The sequence below is a fragment of the Canis lupus genome, chromosome 24 (genome assembly GCF_048164855.1).
Source record: "Canis lupus baileyi chromosome 24, mCanLup2.hap1, whole genome shotgun sequence".
In the NCBI taxonomy this organism is placed as follows: Eukaryota; Metazoa; Chordata; class Mammalia; order Carnivora; family Canidae; genus Canis; species Canis lupus.
Genome location: NC_132861.1, coordinates 44,104,724 through 44,125,705, shown reverse-complemented (window position 1 = coordinate 44,125,705; position 20,982 = coordinate 44,104,724). Strand labels below are relative to the sequence as shown.

General features: G+C 42.7%; 2 protein-coding genes across 3 annotated transcripts in view; one reads left to right on the top strand and one right to left on the bottom strand.

Annotated features, from left to right (window-relative positions):
- Nucleotides 1–10,812, top strand: part of SLC16A14 (solute carrier family 16 member 14) — a 31,019-nt gene extending 20,207 nt beyond the window's left edge. The window contains exons 4-5 of the mRNA XM_072796583.1: nucleotides 312–1,211; nucleotides 8,300–10,812. Coding sequence (XP_072652684.1) covers nucleotides 312–1,211; nucleotides 8,300–8,451 — 1,052 coding nt within the window. The 3' untranslated portion in view covers nucleotides 8,452–10,812. The remainder of the gene's footprint in view (nucleotides 1–311; nucleotides 1,212–8,299) is intronic.
- A 4,015-nt stretch (nucleotides 10,813–14,827) lies between these two features.
- Nucleotides 14,828–20,982, bottom strand: part of FBXO36 (F-box protein 36) — a 107,130-nt gene continuing 100,975 nt past the window's right edge. The window contains exon 6 of one of the 2 annotated variants that reach the window (XR_012016666.1): nucleotides 14,828–15,354. Coding sequence is in view for 1 of the 2 variants with exons in the window: in XM_072796586.1 (XP_072652687.1) it covers nucleotides 15,304–15,354 (51 nt within the window). In the remaining variant the exon portion in view is untranslated. The remainder of the gene's footprint in view (nucleotides 15,355–20,982) is intronic. The other variant, XM_072796586.1, reaches the window with a different exon arrangement.

Sequence of the window (20,982 nt, the reverse complement as noted above, 5' to 3'; positions counted from 1 at the left end):
TACGTTTCATAGAAACGTTACTTCTTTGTGTAAAAAAAAAAAATAGCATAAAGATGAACCTAATGAAACGCAGATGAGGAGGGCATCAGTGGCTGAGCATGTGCCTTGGGCTCAGGTCCTGACCCTGGGGTCCGGGGATCGCGTCCCGCATGGGGTCCCCTAGGGAGCCTGCTTCTCCCTCTGCCTGCGTGTGCGTGTGCGTGTGTGTGTGTGTGTGTGTGCGCGTGTGATGAATAAATGAAACCTTGAAAAGAAGGAGCGAGCTGCAGATGACCTGGGCGCGCCGCGCCCCTGTCCCCACCGCCCCGCAGGCTTGGGCAGCGGGATGGCCTACCTGCCGGCCGTGGTCATGGTGGGCAGGTACTTCCAGAAGAGACGCGCGCTGGCGCAGGGCCTCAGCACCACCGGGACGGGGTTCGGCACGTTCCTCATGACGCTGCTGCTCAAGCACCTGTGCGCGGAGTACGGCTGGCGCGACGCGATGTTCATCCAGGGCGCCGTGTCCTTGAACCTGTGCGTGTGCGGCGCGCTCCTGAGGCCCCTGGCGGCGCGCGGGGACCCCGAGGGCCCGGGCGGGGAGGCGCCGGCTCGCCCGCCGGGACCGGGGCCGGGGCCGGGGCCGGGGGCCGCGGGGCCCGAGGAGCAGGCGGGGGAGCCCCGGGGCGCCCTCGGGGTCCTCAAGACGGCCGGCCGGCTGGGCAGGAGGGTCCGCAAGGGCTTCCGCGACTGGTCCTCGGGCTACTTCGGGACCGCCTCGCTCTTCACCAACCGGAGGTTTGTCGCCTTCATTCTCTGGGCTTTGTTCGCCTACAGCAGCTTTGTCATCCCCTTCATCCACCTCCCGGAGATAGTCCATTTGTACCGCTTGTCCGAGCAAAACGACGTGTTCCCTCTGACCTCCATCATAGCCATAGTGCACATCCTCGCAAAAGTGATCCTGGGCGTCGTGGCCGACCTGCCCTGCATCCGCGTGTGGAACGTCTTCCTGATGGCCAACTTCACCCTCGTCCTCAGCATCTTCATTCTGCCCCTGATGCACACCTACGCCGGCCTGGCCGTCATCTGCGCCCTGATCGGCTTCTCCAGCGGCTATTTCTCCCTGATGCCCGTGGTGACCGAAGACCTGGTGGGGATCGAGCACCTGGCCAACGCCTACGGCATCATCATCTGTGCCAACGGCATCTCGGCGCTGCTGGGACCACCCTTCGCAGGTAAGCGCCACGGGGTTGGAGATGCTCCCGGCGCGTGCGGACAGTTGCTTGGGTTCGCCTTTGTATTTGGAGTCCAAGGCAAATGAGAAAGAAGCTCCCGTTTGCCTTCACCCTCCTTCCCCTTTCTTTCTTTCTTTCTTTCTTTCTTTCTTTCTTTCTTTCTTTCTTTCTTTCTTTCTTTCTTTCTTCTTTTTTTTATTTATTTATTTATTTATTTATTTATTTATTTATTCATGAAAGATGCAGAGGAGAGAGAGAGGCAGAGACAGAGGCAGAGGGAGAAGCAGGCTCCATGCAGGGAGCCCGACGTGGGACTCGATCCCGGGTCTCCAGGACCAGGCTCTGGGCGGAAGGCAGGCGCTAAACCGCTGAGCCACCCAGGGATTCCCCCTCCTTCCCCCTTTCCATTCCGGTCCCCCAACTTGTCACTGGCAAATGGTAGCAAGGGAACGGTCATTCTTTCCAACAGAATGCAGATGAACTCTGATCTTTGTCCGCGAAGGCCAGGCTAGTAAGGTGGGCGATGGAATAGTGCGGAAACCCCGGTCCATCGGGGGGAGGCAGCCTCTGCCCACCTCCAATGGATTTCTGACACCAAGAAACATGGAAAATTATTGCCAGATCCTCTACTGTTAGGGTTTTTGTCCTCCAAGAAAAATGAGGACTCTGGGCTCTTAGGTGACAGGTCCAGATTTTTTTAATTGATTTTCCTTCAACTTAATCTCTTTTTAAGTGAACAGAGTTGACATACATTACATTAGTTTCAGGCGTACAACATAGGGGCTCAATAATTATGTACAGTATGGAATGCTCACCATGATGGGTGTCATTATCATAACATTTCCACATTTTTAAAACACGGTGTGTAGGTCCCACACAACACATGTATGAGCTGGATCTAGCCCAGTAACAGTTTCTTGTCGCTGCTATAATTGCCACAAACTTAGTGGCTTAAGACAATACAGATTTATTATCTCTCAGTTCTAGAGGTCATGAGGCTGCAGGCTCAACGTATCAGCAGAACTGCATTCTTTCTGGAAGCTCTTTGAAGGAAAATACCCCCCCCCCTTTTTTTTTATCTTTTAGAGCTTCTAAAGACCGCCTGCATCTGTGGCTCCTAGGCCCTTCCTGCACCTTCTAAGCCACTGACATAGCAGTGGTCATAGACCTCTTTCTGATTCTGACTCTCCTGCCTCCTTCTTGCACTTATAAAGACATCTGGGTTACATTGGGTCTGGGGAACAATCCATGATAACCCCCATCACAAGGTCCTTAACCCAGTCACATCTGCAGAGTCTTTTTTGCCACATAACATGACATTTGTAGGTTCCAGGGAATAGCGCTTGAGTAGTTGGGGAGAGTTGGGGCATTTGCCCACCGGAGGCCCGGAGGCCACCAGCTGACGACACCCAGGGCAAGCTCTCTCACACGTGTTCACCTCAGTTCAATGGAGAACTTACTTCTTGCAATGCGCATACCAGAAATCACAGGTACCGAGTCCTATGGCAGCCGGGGACCTCTCTGAACCTGTTGTTTGTGGAAAAACACATGAGGATTGGCCGGTAGTCTTAATCCCCAAGAGGCCCAGGTACTGGACGAAGGTGACAAAGTCCACCCTCTGTCCAGAGATTGGAGGCAGGGGCTGGGGCCAGACCTCAACACAAAGGCGCTATCCAGAGGTGGCGTGCAGGGCTGCCAGGCCAGGACTGGTGGCTTTTGTCAAAGCCACCAGAGGTTTTGTGCAATGCTGTAAATGGACTTGTTAGATGCCCGCACTCCCTGCTCATCTGGCCCCTCCTGGCCCTTTGTTCCTGTATCCTCTGCAGGAATCCCTCTTCCAGGGAACCCAATAGGTGCATGACATGGCCATCCCTGTCCCTTCCTTCCCAGTCTCTCTAGGGATCATACAGTCATCTCCTATCCTAAAACCTCACTGGCTTATATCAACACATTCACTTTAAAGTGCCCTACAAAAATAAAAAATAAATAAAATAAAAATCAAATAAAATAAATAAAATAAAAATAATAAAAGTAATGAAGTTCCCTACAGAATTTGAAGCTCAAGAAAGCAGGGATTTTTGCTCATACAGCTGACAACACTGGCAGCTGGCTGAATAACAGTTTAAGAACCAAGACTCACTTTAGGAAACCCAGCAGCCCACGAGGACCCCTCTTAGGTCAAGCTGCTCCTGTTCTTTGCCTGTATGCAGAGATGCAGGCACAGCATTTCTAGGTGAGGGTCAATAACTATATAAGTGCAGCAAACTGTATTGACAGCTGTAAAGTCAGAACTCGCTCAGTGATCTGTAGAATTCTCAGTTAGGGATGCATCTGGCCATAAAAGAACACCCCACCAATGGTAGCTTAAACAGAGATTTAATTTATTTTGCATTGAATATAGCTGACATACATTACATTACATAATTGTGTCGCATAAACCAAAATCTATAATTCAGAGATACAGGATGGTGTTGAGACAGCGTCTCCAAGAACCTCCTGGCCTTTTCCTCATGCCAGTTGCCTCATGGCCACACAATGGCCACTGCAGCTACAGCCCCTACATCCTCGTCTGTAACAAGGAGGAAAATGGGAAGAAAGACTCCGTTTCAGCAGACTTTCGTTTTCATCTGATTGGCCAGAACTGTGTCAGACAGCTAGTCCATGCTTCAAGGGGAATTGTATTTTGCTTCCTAGCCTCTGTAGTCGAGGAGGGAAAAGAAAAAAGAAGGGAGATTGGGGGTTGGATCAGGCAACCAACAGTACCTTCCAGAGATGTTAAAATGAAATATCCATTAAGGGGATGCGGATATTATCGGTGGCTCATCCGTTCTCTTGCTGAAGGTTCTCCAGTTATATTGTCTGTGGGAATGGAATCTGTCGATGGTTCTTCTCATGATCCAGGCGTACTTTCTGCTTCTAATAGTCGGTCTGGGGTTGTTTTTACACTGATCCACCAGTTTTCAGTAGCAGCATCCCAACACAGCTGTGAGGTGCGGCTTAGGCAATTCATGATCAATCTTCATTAAAGCACCGACGTCGGTCTGCATGATTTCTTTATCTCATTCCCATGTCATGTCCTTCTCAGCAAATAGCATTCCAGAGCACTTTTTGGAGGGGAGGAGAAAGGAGTTAGAATGGGAAGCAGGGAGTTATCTCCAGCCCTCAGTCATCAGGCGTTACCTCTGCCTGCTTCAGGGTCCTAGACGTAGGCTCGGTGGCTGAATGCCATCCATGGACTCTGAAATCAGTGTTCTGCTGTGCGTCTCTAGGCCAGCAACCGAGGGGACTCTCTTATTATGTGTTTCTTCTCCTTGCACTGAAATCATCCACCAAGAAATGCCAAACAGCATCGTTGGCTAATGGCGTTGCCCTTAATTCACTGACTTTCCAGGCCAAAGAGCCAACGTCCAGTGAGATGTAAGCCTGCTCTTTTATGCCTCGTAGCTCAGAAGCTACTGGCAGTACAAATGACCAAATTACCACTTAAATCCTTGCTAGAAATTTGAGGTGGGCCAGGAATTATTACCTGCGGGGTTTGCTACAGGGAAAATTATTGTTCACGTTACCTTTTTCTTTTTTAATGGGTTCAGAAATGAATGTGTTTTCCATTTTTCAAAGTGGTTTCTACTGGCATACAGAAATCTGGCACCACTCACTAGTGTGTTAGACAATCGCTCGGTTCCATTTAGAAGAATGTACAATCAGAGAGTGAACAGACATTTCAGCTGTATCATTTAGCAACAAGACCTTCTTGATCTAATTCATTTATAATATTGTTGGGCATTCAGTTCATCTCTGTAAAGATATAATAATAGTGCGTACTTTTCTAGACGTTTTCAGTGTAAAATACAGCAAAACGTGGCCACCAGAGTTGCCTAAATCTGCGTATACCTCCTCTCTTTGCCTAAAATATAACAGCATAGCAACAATTTGCAGTGTTTTTCCTCAAAAGCTGGGAATACCTACTTAATAAATAAGAAAAGTAGGCATCATTCCTCATCTGACAGCTCTAAGGAAAAGTGAATGTAACTTCATAGGGAACCAGATTTTACTTGGAAGCTGTTGATTTGAATTTATGGTTGGATCGGAGTTGCCAAGGATGCCAGGCTCCGAACCAAGGAACCGAGATCACACCCGTAGGGAGAGGTGGTGAAGGATGAACGAGGTGGGCAGAAACACCATTTCTCTGAAGAGTTATGTCCCTGTGTGCTGGCGATCAAGCACATGGTGAAGTCCTATCTCTCCTGACCCACTTTGCCTCTGATGCAGGAATGGATTCGGTTCAAACCCGCAGAAATGTTACAACAGGCACCAAAGATCAAGGGCAGGATTCAGAGTCATTTACAAGTAAATCCTAAAGGTAGACCAGAGAAACCTAGGGGATAATTTTCACATAAAATTTAGGACAACTGTTCCAGTTTGTTACTATGAAATTGTTTGGAGGAATTGGGTGCACTTTTTAAAAAACGGACACACGAGTTACTTTTATATATTTTTTATTTTTTTTACGAGTTACTTTTAAAGATAGACCCCCTTTTACAAACATTTATACTTTTTGAGGAAAGAAAATATTTTAAAATATAATGGACTCAGTTTAACAACTGTAACAATGTATAATGTACTTAGCATTTTCTGTCGTCTGCAGGGGCAAGAGGGGGGATCGAGCGGAAAGCAGGGGATGCTAGGGTGTTAGGGACGATGGTGTTTATTACCGTCCCCGCAGGAGGGGGAACTGTATACGGACAGACAAGAAACCAGGAGAAAATGTGTTTAGAACTCCAAAAATTGGTGGCTCATGCTCCCGGTTAAGCTTGGGGCTCCAGGGGAAAGAGGGAGGTAGGGGCCACATCACAGACCCCCGGAGCTTATCATATTCAACTACTTCAAACAAAAAAGGAAATACGTAGTCTGAGCTAAATACAAATTAATTTTCCAGTCAGTTAAGACTTTGTCCCATCTCCGAGATCCATGTTCAGCCGCAATGATAGTTCAGCTCATTTCAGATGTCAGTGTTTGGGACTCACAGCCGTGATCTCAATGCTGTCACCCAACCATATGAAAAGCACAGATTTAACTATTGAGGTGACAAGAGCAGCTTTCATAGGGGTTGAGTGGGGTATGAGAACCTCATTTATATTTATTGATTGTTTTTAATTGTGGCCTCTAGATAGCCCTATTGCACACTCAGTTTATAGACACAGACCACACCTTGTTCCCTGCGAGGGGACCCTTCACTTCTGCCTAATTCAGAGGCTGGAGGGTGTCACACGGCGACACTGAGCCGAGTTGGGTGCGTTCTAGCTCATATGTCATATCCCAGTGTCTTCCTGATTCAGTTCTGAGGCCGAACCTTTGTTTTTGGATTATATATTTCATCTCCCTCGTTCCTCTGGTTGCAAACTGGAGATTAAGAAAAGCCAGTAGAGCGTTTTCCCAACGCTGCATCTCAAGAGTGTGGGGTTTTCCTCTTCCGTGTGTTTGGATCAAATAACAAAACTCCAAAAAAGTTGGTTGACTTTTCAAGTGTATCTGGAGTTCACAGCTTGTAAGTGGTTAAAATATATAAATGTTTCATGCAGGCAAGTGTTTGTTTTCCTTTATGACTACCTTGACTCACCCAGGCCTGTTAATTATGCAGGAGATACAATAAGGAGCGAGACAGACCATTGCCAGGAAGTCAGAGGTACTAATTGGCACATTTAGCAGTTGCTTTTGTGTAGCTGTTTGTTGGTGGGAGAAGGTTCAGTTGCATTTATGCAATCATGTGCCAGTTAGGTATTTCTTAAAAAGACATTTTTGCCAAGTGGTCACGAAACACCACGTTTGGTCCTTAAGTCATTCCTGTTTTCTTTATGTCTTTGCTAATATGTACCTGTTGATATAAAAAAAGCGAATGTTCAAAATTTACGTTTTTACCATAAATGAAATTCTTGTGGATGGCTTCAACCTCTCAGTTCACATGGTTTGGCTACGTGGGGACTGCGACATGTGACTGATTCTTAGATTTAGTCACTGAAATCTAATCACATTTCATTAGTTTCTTTAAAAAAAAAAAAAGATTTTATTTATTTACTCATGAGAGACACAGAGAGAGAGAGAGAGAGAGAGAGAGAGAGGCAGAGACACAGGCAGAGGGAGAAGCAGGCTCCACACAGGGAGCCCGACGTGGGACTCGATCCCAGGTCTCCGGGATTGCGCCCTGGGCTGAAGGCAGATGCTTAACCGCTGAGCCACCTAGGCTGCCCCATATTTCATAATTTCTGAGAATTTTTTTTCACACTTTAACACTTCTGAAATTGGAATGCATTTTACAAAGTCCCAGAAAACAGAGTCGTATTTTAACTGACAAGGATATTTCTTTCTTATCGCTACCTAAAATAATGATGCATCATGCAACTCGTGATACCTTAGAATCCTTGAAGTATAGTAGTATTTTGCGGAGTGCCTAGTAAGATTATTATATGAAAATTTTAGGTTATAGTATTAAAAACTGATCATTTAGTCAGCATTGAAGGTTGTATCCTTGACAATTTAAAGTTCTCTGTATATAGAAATACTAAAGTTTTATAGCTGTAAATGTGAATTTTATAAGACATGGACCATCCTTCTAGAACAGATGTTGACTCTCAAACATTCCACAGTGAATGAAAGTTCAAATGTCTTCTGCTCAGCCTCTTTTGATATACCCTAGAAACTTCTTCAGAAGAGTTTCGACGGTTTGAGAAAAGATTTGTGGTTATATTTGTGAAAAAAGAAAATCATTAGGTTCACTTTTCACGGCTGGCTGTGTGCCAGCCTGAGAGACTCAGGGCTGGGAGCCAGATTCTCCCAAGGGTCGGCCAGCTACTGTTTCCGTACCTTAAGCACTTTGTAAGGTATTCTAGCAGCTTGGAAGCTAAATGCCTGCCATTTTCAGGTCCTGAGAACTCTGGCTTATATAGCCTGGGCTTAAAAATGGCTAAATGAAATGTTTGGGGCACTATATGACATATAAATAAGTTCTTATAGAAATATTTACAGGAGCAATCATTGTGTTCTTGACTTTTAGCAACTATGTTACGCTGAATAGATTCCTTTCTGTTTTGCAGGCTGGATCTATGACATCACAGAAAAATACGATTTTTCCTTTTATATATGTGGCTTACTCTACATGGTAGGAATACTCTTTTTACTCATTCAGCCATGTATTCAAATGATAGAACAATCCAGAAAAAAATACCTGGATGGTGCCCACGTTTAGCGTCCTGTTGTGTTTCCTGGAAGATTTCTTTGTGGTACTCATGCCTACCTCACATGGTTGCTGTGAGGAGCCTGTGACGTTGTGGGGAAGCGCTCTGTATGGTTGCTGGCACTGTCACTTGTAAATGCCATGGTCATGACTTCATCTGAAAGCTTCACTGCCTCTCGGGTTGGGAAGAAGCAATGCGCGCAAGGTATGTAAGACTTACCTGCTTTTTAGAGATGACAATGTCCTTCGAAGACGGCCTGTTAAATAATTGGTAGAAATGCCCTTACAGAAACTATTCCATCATCACCCTCTGGGCCTAAGCTTTTAGATACAGCTTTTGAAAAACAAAGATGAGGAATAAAATCTTTTCAACTCGACTACTCCTTGTACGGTGGAAATAAATTATCGAAGTGCTTCTGGAAAGCTTATAGGTGAATGGGTTTCAAGCACAAGAATACGACGAGGCTTCAGAACGTGTTACAGGTCACTGTTGATCTAGTAGTCAAAAGCAAAGGTAGGCTCTAATTTCAAAGGTAATACATTTAGTACAATTAAAGAAACACAGTTTATATTTTTATGGAAGAATTTTGCAGCGAGGGAGCACAGGTTTTCAATCTTCCTCTAAGAAAAGCACCTATCATCCATCCTAATTTAGTATTATTTAGTGATTAACTGAATCCTAAGACAAAACCTAGATAAATAATAATGACTTCCTTAGCAAAAAGCCGTATCTGTCACGCAAACATGGAATCAAGGGCTATGGTTCGAGCACTTTTACTCATATCATTGGCCTCTTCGTTTACAAGCATGATCTGGAGTTTATGAGAATTTTTTTTCTGAGTTTCTCCCGCCCACTAAATAAAACAGAGAAGCAACTACTGGCTGATATATAAAGTTGGCAGTTAAATCATTTGGAAAGTGTGTTACTAATCCAAAACGAGCGACTCTCAAGTTGCGAGGGTAATAAACGGAACGAACTTGGTCTACACGTCTGTGCACTTGACGCTGGAGTGGTGACCCTTGGTCCTTCTCTGGGGCCTCTTGTTATAGAGACAGTTCATCTGCCTGAGCTCGACACGCTTTTAAAAATTGTTCTGTTCATTGATTTCATATGCAAGATAACTGTAATCCATGACATCAAGTAACGCTCTTCCTTTATCCGAGATCTCTATTTTTCTAAGCCAATTTTCCAACTGCAGCGTGTTCTCCCCCAGAATCATTTCTGAAATCTCGGGCTGCCTTACTTAATTACACATATTTTAGAACCATTTCAATTTCTACTCACAATTTGCTCCTCCCACACATACAAATCCTTTAATGCCATTGCCAGTGTCTGGGGTCAAACGCATCTAAAGTGAGCACAGACCATTCTCAATTATCCTTGGTTATTAGAGGCAGGAATTGTACCAGCAATTGGCATCACCGAGTGTTACCCCAAGCTTGATTTTCACCAACAGTTTCAGACTTTCCCTCCACCGAGTGCTTCAGAGTTGTTAACAAGTTTCCTTCGTGTTCCATCTCCATTATTTCCTGTTTTAACGTCTAGTGGGAGGGGTTGTATAATCAAAGGGACCACCAAAATCACAATATTAATAAAAGGCAGCTAATGGAAAGGAGAAACAAAAGCATGGTTAGTATACGCACTCAATATTACCTCTAATGACTCAAGAATCGCCTGTAAATTGTTATAGATAATAAATTGCATGTCATCCTCCATTTGGTTCAACACGACGACCTATTTGTTATCATTACAGCTTTGGCTGCTGTTTTAGAATCCAGCTGTCTATTTTGATCAAGGTATTCCTAAATCCTGAGGCAATGCTCTATCTCTCTCTCTAGATATTTACTGTAAAATCAGATAATTAGACTGAAAAAAAACACATGACTACATGACTTCCATTACTTCCATTTTCAGACAACACCGAATTAAGTATTTTGAATGGTGCTATAGCCAATGCGTTTTGATGCTCGCGCTGCTGGCTGTGCATCATGAACAGGATCTTTTTATCCAGTTACACGGCTTTCGTTATACCCAAGTTAGATCGGCTCATGTGCAGTTTATACAGGTGTTCACTGACTCTCTGCATTTATGGAATGGTGATTTCTACCAAATCAGAAGTTCCTATTTTACAAAAACAATAAAACCTGCTTGCAATATTCATGTTGATAAGAGAATAAAAGAGAATGCTATGAAGAATCACAGCAAATAAATGAATACTTCTCTCATAGTTTAAACTATGTTATTCCTTACAGTTCTTTGACAATATTATAAAGGGTTAATTGTATATTTATACCATGTGTTTATAGTGTGGCCCTCACATACCCAACTAATTTTTCTTTACATATGATGAAATAAATTTTGTCCTCTTTAAAGATGGTCAGCGTGTCTTTGTATAAAATCTCTATTTTCTTGGCCTTGAGGGGGGATGTCCTAAACCGAAACTGATATTTATCTATTTGGTTCTTTACCCTGGAACAGTTTTTCTCTAGATGTGGTCATAGAACCACCTGGAGAGAATCATGTACGGTAGTTGTTAGAAGTGCTCAGTCCAGCTATCACATTTGAAATGTACACATTTAATCCAGCAATTGCATTTCTAAATTTTCTCCTACACATGAACAAAGAAAAACGAACAAAGGTTTTTTTGATTTGTTTGTTATGTAAAAGACTGGAAACAATTTAAATGTCCATCAATGGGGAACTGTAAAATAAAGTATGGTATTTACGCAACTATCTCTTTAAAAAGACACATCTATAAAATTAGGAAACCTTGTCCAAAATATATTTCTAAAAGAAAAAGGCAAGATAAAATATATTTAATGTGCTTCCAATTATGTTTTTGTTAACTCCAAACAAAGGTTATTCATATGGCTTGTGTATAGAGGGAGAACATTTCCAGAAAGAAATAGAAGAAAACATTAACGGTGGTCAGCTCCGAGGAGGGAGGTTTGGGAACTGGAGTGGGTCTGACTGTTTTTCCTCATGCACATAATGCTTTCTTTTTTTTTTTATTTATGATAGGCACACAGTGAGAGAGAGAGGCAGAGACACAGGCAGAGGGAGAAGCAGGCTCCATGTACCGGGAGCCTGACGTGGGATTCGATCCCGGGTCTCCAGGATCGCGCCCTGGGCCAAAGGCAGGCGCTTAACCGCTGCGCCACCCAGGGATCCCCACATAATGCTTTCTTAATTCAAAATGTATATACAAAATTATTTTAAATGCAGATTCCTGAGGCCACTTAAAATCTAATGAATTGAAATCTTGTGGGATGAGGCCAATGAACTTGCCTGCTAGATCAGGTGATTCTTAAGCACACTGAAGTTAGAGACCCACTCTCAACATATTTAAGATTAAAAAATTCCAAACAGGGGTGCCTGGGTGGCTCAGTGGGTTGGGTATCTGTCTTTGGCTCAGGTCATGGTTTGGGAGTCCTGGGATCAAGCCCCACGTGGGGAGGGTTGGAGGAGTCCCAGCCCAGCGGGGAATCTGTCTTTCCCTCTTCCCACTGGTCTCTCTCTCTCAAATAAATAACTGATCTTTTTTAAAAAATCCAAATCAATTTCATATACTTGTCCTGACTCTCTCACATTGATTATTTCCTTTTATACAACATTCTGGTCAATTACTATCTTTGGAGCACCCATAGTGTGTAATATTTTAATTTTATTAGGGCTTTCTGTTTCCATGGTCCTTTTCCAATCAACAAATGTAAACTGAGCTTCTATAAGAACAAAACAGGCAGAGGTAAAGCACCTGCCCTCAAGTAGCCTGCGTGCAGAGGTACTTTGCTCTTGAAACGGACTGAACGTACCAGTGTCATCACAAAGCTGAGGGAAATTGGACTCATCATCTGTTTAAATGAAACTGTAACTGATAGTATAAGATGCATAGAGGTTTTTTTTTAATAAATTTATTTTTTATTGGTGTTCAATTTGCCAACATACAGAATAACACCCAGTGCTCATCCCATCAAGTGCCCCCCTCAGTGCCCGTCACCCAGTCACCCCCACCCCCACCCACCTCCCCTTCTACCACCCTGCATAGAGGCTTAGTAGAAGATTGAAGAACTATCACTAGGTATAGCTACTTGTCAAGTGCTATACAGACTGCTACAAGAGCTGGATTTACACATCTCAAGCTCTTACAGTCTCAGGTCCCCTTGGCACTCTGAAAAATAATCAAGACAAAATTATTTTATTTTTTATTTTTTTTTTAAGATTTTATTTATTTATTCATAGATACAGAGAGAGAGAGGCAGAGACACAGACAGAGGGAGAAGCAGGCATCATACAGAGAGCCTGATGTGGGACTCGATCCAGGGTCTCCAGGATCACGCCCTGGGCTGCAGGCGGCGCTAAACCGCTGCGCCACCAGGGCTGCCCGACAAAATTATTTTAAATGCGGATTCCTGGGGCCACTTAACAAAGATCCTTTGGGAGATTGTACCTCTTACTGATCTTTACCACATTCAAAATCAAAACTCAGACATTTAAAAAAATATGCATGCATTACTTCATTTTAGAACAACAATTAAGGAGCCTACTATTAATATAAATAGCACATTTTTATGAAAAGTAGCCAAATTTTCCCTTTTTTTTTAGTAAGAATAATGGTGTTGTTTTACATTTTTGTAAATTTCTTTAATATATGGCTTTATAGAAGACAGCTGGATTCTCATCTTTCTTTGCTTCTGTATTCAATCTGTTGTGATAGGTGGTTTTGATTGACATACATGAAGAAATGTGTATATATCAATATGTAGTTGGAAAGGGGAGGAATATTTTATTTTAGGGTCGAGGACTATTTTAAGTCTTTTCAGATAATTGTAGGGGTTTTTTTAAAATTTTATTTATTTATTCATGAGCGATACACAGAGAGAAGCAGACACAGGCAGAGGGAGAAGCAGGCCCCCTGCAGGGAGCCTGATGCCATACTCGATCCCAGGACCCCAGGATCATGACCTGAGCCAAAGGCAGACACTCAACCACTAAGCGACCCAGCTACCCTGTAGGGATTTTTTTGATACCATGCCAAAACTCAACACACTTATATTTCTTACAGGTTAGTGGCAATGTGGAATCTGACACAGTATCAACGAACTTTTTGTACAATCTTCACATTAGAAGCCATTGATCTGTCTTGCACTTTGGTGAATCTTTTGCCCAGTTATGATTATGTAACATAAAGCTTTAGTCATTTGGAAAATATGGGTCCACTGAGTCTTATAGATCTTCCAGATGTTTTTATATTTTATACAGTGTGTTTAAAAAATCACATGATCTTGTGTGGTTCCATTTATATGAAATATCCAGACTAGACAAATCCATAAGGACAGAAAAGCTTATTGGTGGTCGCCAGAGGCTGGGGGAGAAATGGGAATGGGGAGTGACTGCTAATGGGCACTGCTATCAGGGTATCCTCCAGGCTGATGAAAATGTTCTGGAACTAGATACTTGTTGCATAATTTTGTGAATATATAAAAACCACCCAATTATATGCTTTCAAAGGGTGAATTTCATGGTATGTAAATTCTATCTCAATTGGCAAGTGGACAAGCTCATGGAGGTTGATATAAATTATCCAAAATTCTAATTTCCTTTTGAAAGCTTAAATATTATCATTGGCAACAAATACTGCAGTTATTTTCCTTGAAGTGACAGCCTCATTTTCAATAATGTGTCTGCCAAATATAAACACGGCATTTCATGGAAAAGGCACCAGTGAGCTTGCAGCTTAGTTACAGAAGTGCTTTTCCCCAAGACAACCATTGGACTTTGATTTACAGCAGCTGTGCTTTGTACCGACTTCCCATTTTGTCACACGGAATATTAAAAAAAAGATGTGGACTCAAGAGGAAAGACTTAATAAAGGTAAGGTGATGATAATTTTTACAGTTTCAACAAAGATAAGTGAATCCGGCCATTATTTGGCAGCAAACGCATGGCAGGGAAAAATACAATGACTTCCAGGACATTCTTCGGCCTGTGCTAAGGCGCCAGTAGTTTTGAGCCACCGTTGCTTTTGCACCATCAGTGCAAACATCAACACAGTTGCTCTGGGATCAGCCATGAGGGTGAATAAAATTGTTCAATATTGTGAATGTTTCAGCACCACTTGAGTTTGTTTTCAAGCATTCCCATAAAAAAAGATCTGGGAGGGATCCCTGGGTGGCGCAGTGGTTTAGCGCCTGCCTTTGGCCCAGGGCGCGATCCTGGAGACCCGGGATGGAGTCCCACGTTGGGCTCCTGGTGCATGGAGCCTGCTTCTCCCTCTACCTGTGTCTCTGCCTCTCTCTCTCTCTCTCTCTGTGACTATCATAAATAAATAAAACAATAAATAAAAAATAATTTATAAAAAAAAAAGATCTAGGAGATGAGGGGATGGCTTGGGTGGCTCAGTCAGTTAAGCATCCAACTTTGGCTCAAGTCATGATCTCAAGGTCCTGGGATCGAACCCACATTTGGCTCCCTATGCAGCAGGGGATCTGCTTCTCCCTCTGCCTCTGCTTCTGCCCCCATTCCCCGCTGTGCATGCCCTCTCTCTCTCCCTCAAATAAATAAATAAAGTCTTCAGGAAAAAGAAGATCTCGGATTAGCTGGTGCTGATACCAGATGAACACAAGCAAACTGGTGAGTCTAGCCACTTCTATTGATTTGTCCATGTGTATGACGAAAAGTACAATACCGCAGAGAAGATACTAACTCAGCCTTCATGTTTGCAGCTAAATCTTTAATTTGACAAGCTACTGTATCATTAGAAAGTGGCACTGCTGTGATTCCTTTTGCTGACTCTCCATCCAGCAGGCATTCAGCAGCGTCAGCTGTACGGGCGCCTGTGCCTGTCTCCAGGCAGTTCAGTGCAGTCACTTCCCTGCGTGGTACTTCAATGGCTTTTGCGTTTCTTGTTTGAAAGGCTGTAATGATCAATTTTTGGCTTTTAATGAACTCATCACATCTACATTTAAAATATTCACTTCCCTTTTCTTGAAACTCTGCATTATTATTCTCAAAATGGTGCCACAACTTTAAGAGGCACCAAAAAGGTAGAATTTTAACATCATAAAGCCAAGGAAAAGATAAATCTTAAGAAATAGTTTGTTTCATATTTATACTTTTTTTTAAAGTAGATTTCAGTTTCCTCTTTTTCAGCATCTTTAGGCTTAGATGGTGCAGCTGTGGGCTAGGAAAACAAGCTTCCTAATCTCTTTTTTTTTAAAAGCAAATGATCCATCCTTGAATATAATAAAAAATAAGTAAATTTTTAAATTTTAGAATAAAATGCTATTAACTTCTAAAATCATGAGTTTTATATAAAGTTTAAAACCTATAAATTGGGCAGCCCGGGTGGCTCAATGGTTTAGCACCACCTTCCGCCCAGGGCTTAATCCTGGAGACCTGGAATCGAGTCTCACGTCGGTCTCCCTATATGGAGCCTGCTTCTCCCTCTGCCTGTGTCTCTGTCTCTCTCTGTGTGTCTCTCATGAATAAATAATAAATAAAATCATAAAATCATAAATAAATAAATAAATAAATAAATTCTATAAACTATTTGGCAAATTATAATGTAAAATAAGCCAAAAGGTATAGTAACTATTGCTGTGTTTCCACACAGGAAGACTTCAGGATATCAAAATGATTTATTCCATGATAATGAAATTACATACATTCAGCAAGTATAACAAAGATAGCTGGCAAGAGCACAGTAGAAGTTCTGAGAATGAACTGAAGCAGTCTCTGAAAAACAAACATATTTATACCCAAGCCTACTACCAAAGAACATTCTAGAAAACACAAAAATAGACAAGCATACATTCCACTAGCCATCGGATCACTAGCACCATGACAGGTTATATAGCCTCTGAAACATTCTACTCTTCACTTGTGAAAGAACGAGGGCAGGGATGCCTGGGTGGCTCAGTGGGTTAAGTGTCTGCCTTCAGCTCAGGTCATGGTCCCAGGGTCCTGGGATGGAGCCCCAGGTCGAGCTTCCTGCTCAGAAGGGAGTGTGCGTCTCCCTCTGCTCATTCCCCCTCCCCACCCCCAAACTCATGAGCTTTCTCTCTCTCTCGCTCTCTCAAATAAAAGAGGAAGAAAGCAGCGTGTTTACAGAGTATGAACTTGCTGCTGGGTAGAGCTGTGTTGTGTTTACTCGAGCATCCCCAGTGCTGAGTCCAGGGCTTGGTGCCGAGTAACTAATAAATAAACAGAGTTTGGAAATGTGTTAACCAGGAGAACACAGGGTAACAGCTGAAGGAGTCTCTTCAGAAGACTGCCGAGGGAGACAGGAAGACCAGAGGACAGAGTGGGAGCACTTGGGGGTGGTAGTAAATGAAGAGTTAAAGAAGTTTGGTGGCTGCCAAGGAGAGAAACAGGATGGTACAAAGAAGGACAGTAGAAGTGAAGCTTCTTTCAAGGAGAGATGGATACATGGAAGAAAAGGGATGGGGCTCTGTGAGGAGAGTCTGAAGGTGAAGGAAAACATGGAGATGGGACAGACCATGGTCCCTGCCAATGGGAAGGAGTGAGCACTGGAAATAAGGCATCATCCGCCTCTGAAGGTAGAAAGAAGAGAAGGCAGGGCCAGAACAGGGACATTTAAAGCTGGAGAGAAGGGCACCAGGGTGGCTCAGTGGGTTAAGTGTCTGCCTTTGGCTCAGGTCATGATCCCAGGGTCCTGGGAACGAGCTGAACATTGAGCTCCCTGCTCAGTGGGGAGCCTGCTTCTCCCTCTCCCTCTGCTGCTCCCCTCCACCTGTGCTTTCTCTTTCTCTCTGTGTGTCAAATAAATAAAATATTTTTTTAAAAATTAGGAGACAAAAGATGCTGGAAAGTTTACACTGATAACTTCTGCAAAGTGGGAGGCAAAGTCTGAAGAGCCACTGTGAAGAGTCCAGGAAATAGATGAGACAAGAAATGGGCTGTGAAAGCAGTGGCAGGAAGCCAGAGGGGGCCTGGCCAGATTCTATAGTGCACCAAGGCGGAGCATCCTAGCATGTTCTCCAGCGATGCTCTGCAGTCTGCAGCAGGGAAGAAGCTGTCTGCCAGTCCAGCAGACACCGAAGGCAAAAGAAGAAGAGCTGTCAGGTGTCATTAAAGGTGTCACTGCTCACAGAGTCCAGAGAGGGCAGGTGACCTCATAACAGCCAGGCCTGTAAGAGTGAAGGGCTACTGGATGAAGAGGAAGAGATGGGTCTGAGCAGGCCCAGGTTAGAGCAGAGAGCAGAATCACAAATGCTTGGAACAAGTGGCTCCTCAAAGGGGAGCCTGGCCTCACCCCAGAAATCCCAGATGTGAAGGCTACAGAATCGCCGGCCTTGTTGGCCGTGTTGCAGTGTGGCTTACATGGACTGGAGGTCTCCAAAGTAAAAATGTCCACAAACATGGAAATGAGGAGAGAATGCTGATGCTGAATTAGGAAGGCTGGGGAGCAGCAGCATTTGTCACCCAGGAAAGGAGAACCGAGTCATGCAGAGGGAAGAGATCACCAGAGCATTTTAAGAGCATTAAAAGTGCCACAGATGAACTGTATGGACCTCCAACAATGACAAGCAGGGAACTTTGGCACTGGGGAGCCCCTTCCACTGTCAGGTGAAATAGTAAAAGGTAAGAGTCTTTAGGAGGGACTGGTTCCCAAGTGGGCAAAGTGGCAGGAAGGAGAGGGGACTGAGTCTGAATGTCCCAGTGAGCCATATCCCTTGAATATAATAAAAAAAAAATCCCTTACTTAGTTTTCTTGAAGAGTGTGTGAAGGCTTTGAAAAAGAATCAACTCCTTTGTTTAAATGAACTCAAGATGCTTGTTGATAGAAAAAATGGGCAATAATTTAATTCATCAAGAACACAGATGGAAAAATCCTCAACAAAATACTGTCGAACCAAATCCAACAATACATTAAAAAAAATCACTCACCATGATCAAGTGGGATTTATTTATGCTCAGGATGCAAGAACGGTCCAACATTCACAAATAAGTCAGTGTGATACATCACATCAACAAGAGAAAGGATAAAAAACATTATTTCAATAGATGCAAAAAAAAAAGCACTTGACAAAATACAACATCCATTCATGATAAAAACCCTCAACAAAGTAGTTGTAAAGGGAATATACTTCAACAAAATAAAGGCCCTATATGAAAAAGTCACAGCCAACATCATCCTCAATGAGGAGAAACTGAGAGCTTTTCCCCTAAGGTTGGGAACAAGACAAGGATGTTCACTCTCAACACTTGTATTCAACATAGTACTGGAAGTCCTAGTCACAGCAATCAGACAACAAAAAGAAATAAACGGCATCCCAACTGGTAGGGAAGAAGTAAAACTTTCACTATTTGCAAATGACATGATACTGTATATGGAAAACCCTAATACTCCACCAAAAAGTACTAAACCTAATAAATGAGTTAAGTAGAGTTGCAGGATACAAAAATCAATGTACAGAAATTTATTGCATTTCTATACACTAATAATGAAGCAGCAGAAGGAGAAATTAAGGAAATAGTCCTGTTTGTAATTGCACCAAAAATAATAAAATACCTAGGAATAAACTCACGAAATAAGTGAAAGACCTGTACTCTGAAAATTATAAAATGCTGGCGAAAGAAACTGAAAATGACACAAACAAATAGAAAGACATTCCACGTTCACGCATTGGAAGAACAAGTATTGTTAAAATGTCTATACTATGCAAAGCAATCTACAGATTTAATGCAATCCTTATCAAAATACCAACAACATTTTTCCACAGAACTAGAACAGATAATCCTAAAATCTGTATGGAACCACAAAAGATCCCCAAATAGCCAAAGCAATCTTGAAAAAGAAAAACAAAACTAGAGGTATTATAATTGCAGACTTCAAGTTATATGACAAAGCTGTAGTAATCAAAACAGTATGATACTGCCACAAAAATAGACACACAAATCAAGAGAATAGAATAAAAAGCCCAGAAATAAACCCACAATTATATGGTCAATTAATCTTTGACAAAAGAGGCAAGAATATGTAATGGAAAAAGCTAGTCTTCTTAACAAAAGGTGTTGGGAAAATTGGACAGCTACGTGCAAAAGAATGAACCTGGACCACTTTCCTACACCACACACAAACATAAACTCAAAATGGATTAAAGACCTAAATGTGAGACTTGAAACCATAAAAATCCTGGAAGAAAGCACAGGCAGCAATTTCTCGGACATCAGATGTAGCAACATTTTTCTAGACACGCCCTCTGAGGCAAGGGAAATAAAAGCAAAAATAAACTATTGGGATTACGTTAAAATAAAAAGCTTCTGCCCAGCAAAGGAAACAACCATCAAAACTAAACAACAACCTATTGAATGGGAGAGGATATTTGCCAATGATGTATCCAATAAAAGGTTAGTATTCAAAATATATAAAGCACTTACACAACTCAGCACCCCCAAAAAACCAAATACTCCAATGAGAAAATGAGCAGAAGACATTTCTCCAAACAAGGCATCCAGATGGCGAACAGACGCATGAAAAGATGCTCAACATCACTCATCCCCAGGGAAATGCAAACCAAAACCACAATGAGGTATCACCTGACATCTGTCAGAATGGCTAAAATAAAAAACACAAGAAACAACAAGTGTTGGCCAGGATGTGGAGAGAAAGGAGCCCCGGTGCATTGTCGGTGGGAATGAAACTGGTGCAGCTACAGTGGAAAACATTGTGGAGGTTCCTCAAGAATTTAAAAATAGGACTACTCTATGAGCCAGTAATCACCCTACTGGGTATTACAAAAACACTAATTTGAAGGGATACATGCACCTCACGTTTATTGCAGCATTAGTTACAAAAGCCAGATTACGGGAGCAGTCCAAGTGTCCATCAACAAATGAACAGATAAAGAAGATGTGGTGTATATGCAGTGGAATATTATTCAGCCGTAAGAAAGAATGAAATCTTGCCATTTGCAACAACATGGATGGAGGTAGCGTGTATAATGCCGAGCGAAAATGAGCCATCAGAGAGAGACAAATATCATATGATTTCACTCATATGTGGAATTTAAGAAACAAAGATGCAAACAAAGAAGCAAAAAGAGAGACAAACCAAGAAAGAGACTCTTAACTATGGAGAACAATCGGATGGTTACCAGAGGGGAAGTGGGTGGGGGCATGGGGGAGATGGGCGAAGAGGGTTAAGAAGACACTGATCATGATAAGCACCAAGTAATGGATAGAATTGTTGAATCACTATCCTGTACACCTGAAACTAATACAACACTATGTTAACTACACTGGAATTAAAATTTTAAAAAGAAAAAAGAAATAATTTAGTTCATCAAGACTTGGAATATTCTCTGGACAACTAAATTAGAATGGTCTCTTATCTTGTGCTCAGGGCCTAATAATTTCAAATGACCTTGGGCAAATCCTATCACCTTTTCAAATTCCATTGGTCAAATGTGGTCTCGGCTCTGAAAGGAGAAGTGATGTGTAGCATTTGTGGTTAAGAACAAAGACTTTGATGCAAAGAAGAAAAAAAAGAACAAAGAACAAAGACTTTGGGGAAGCAA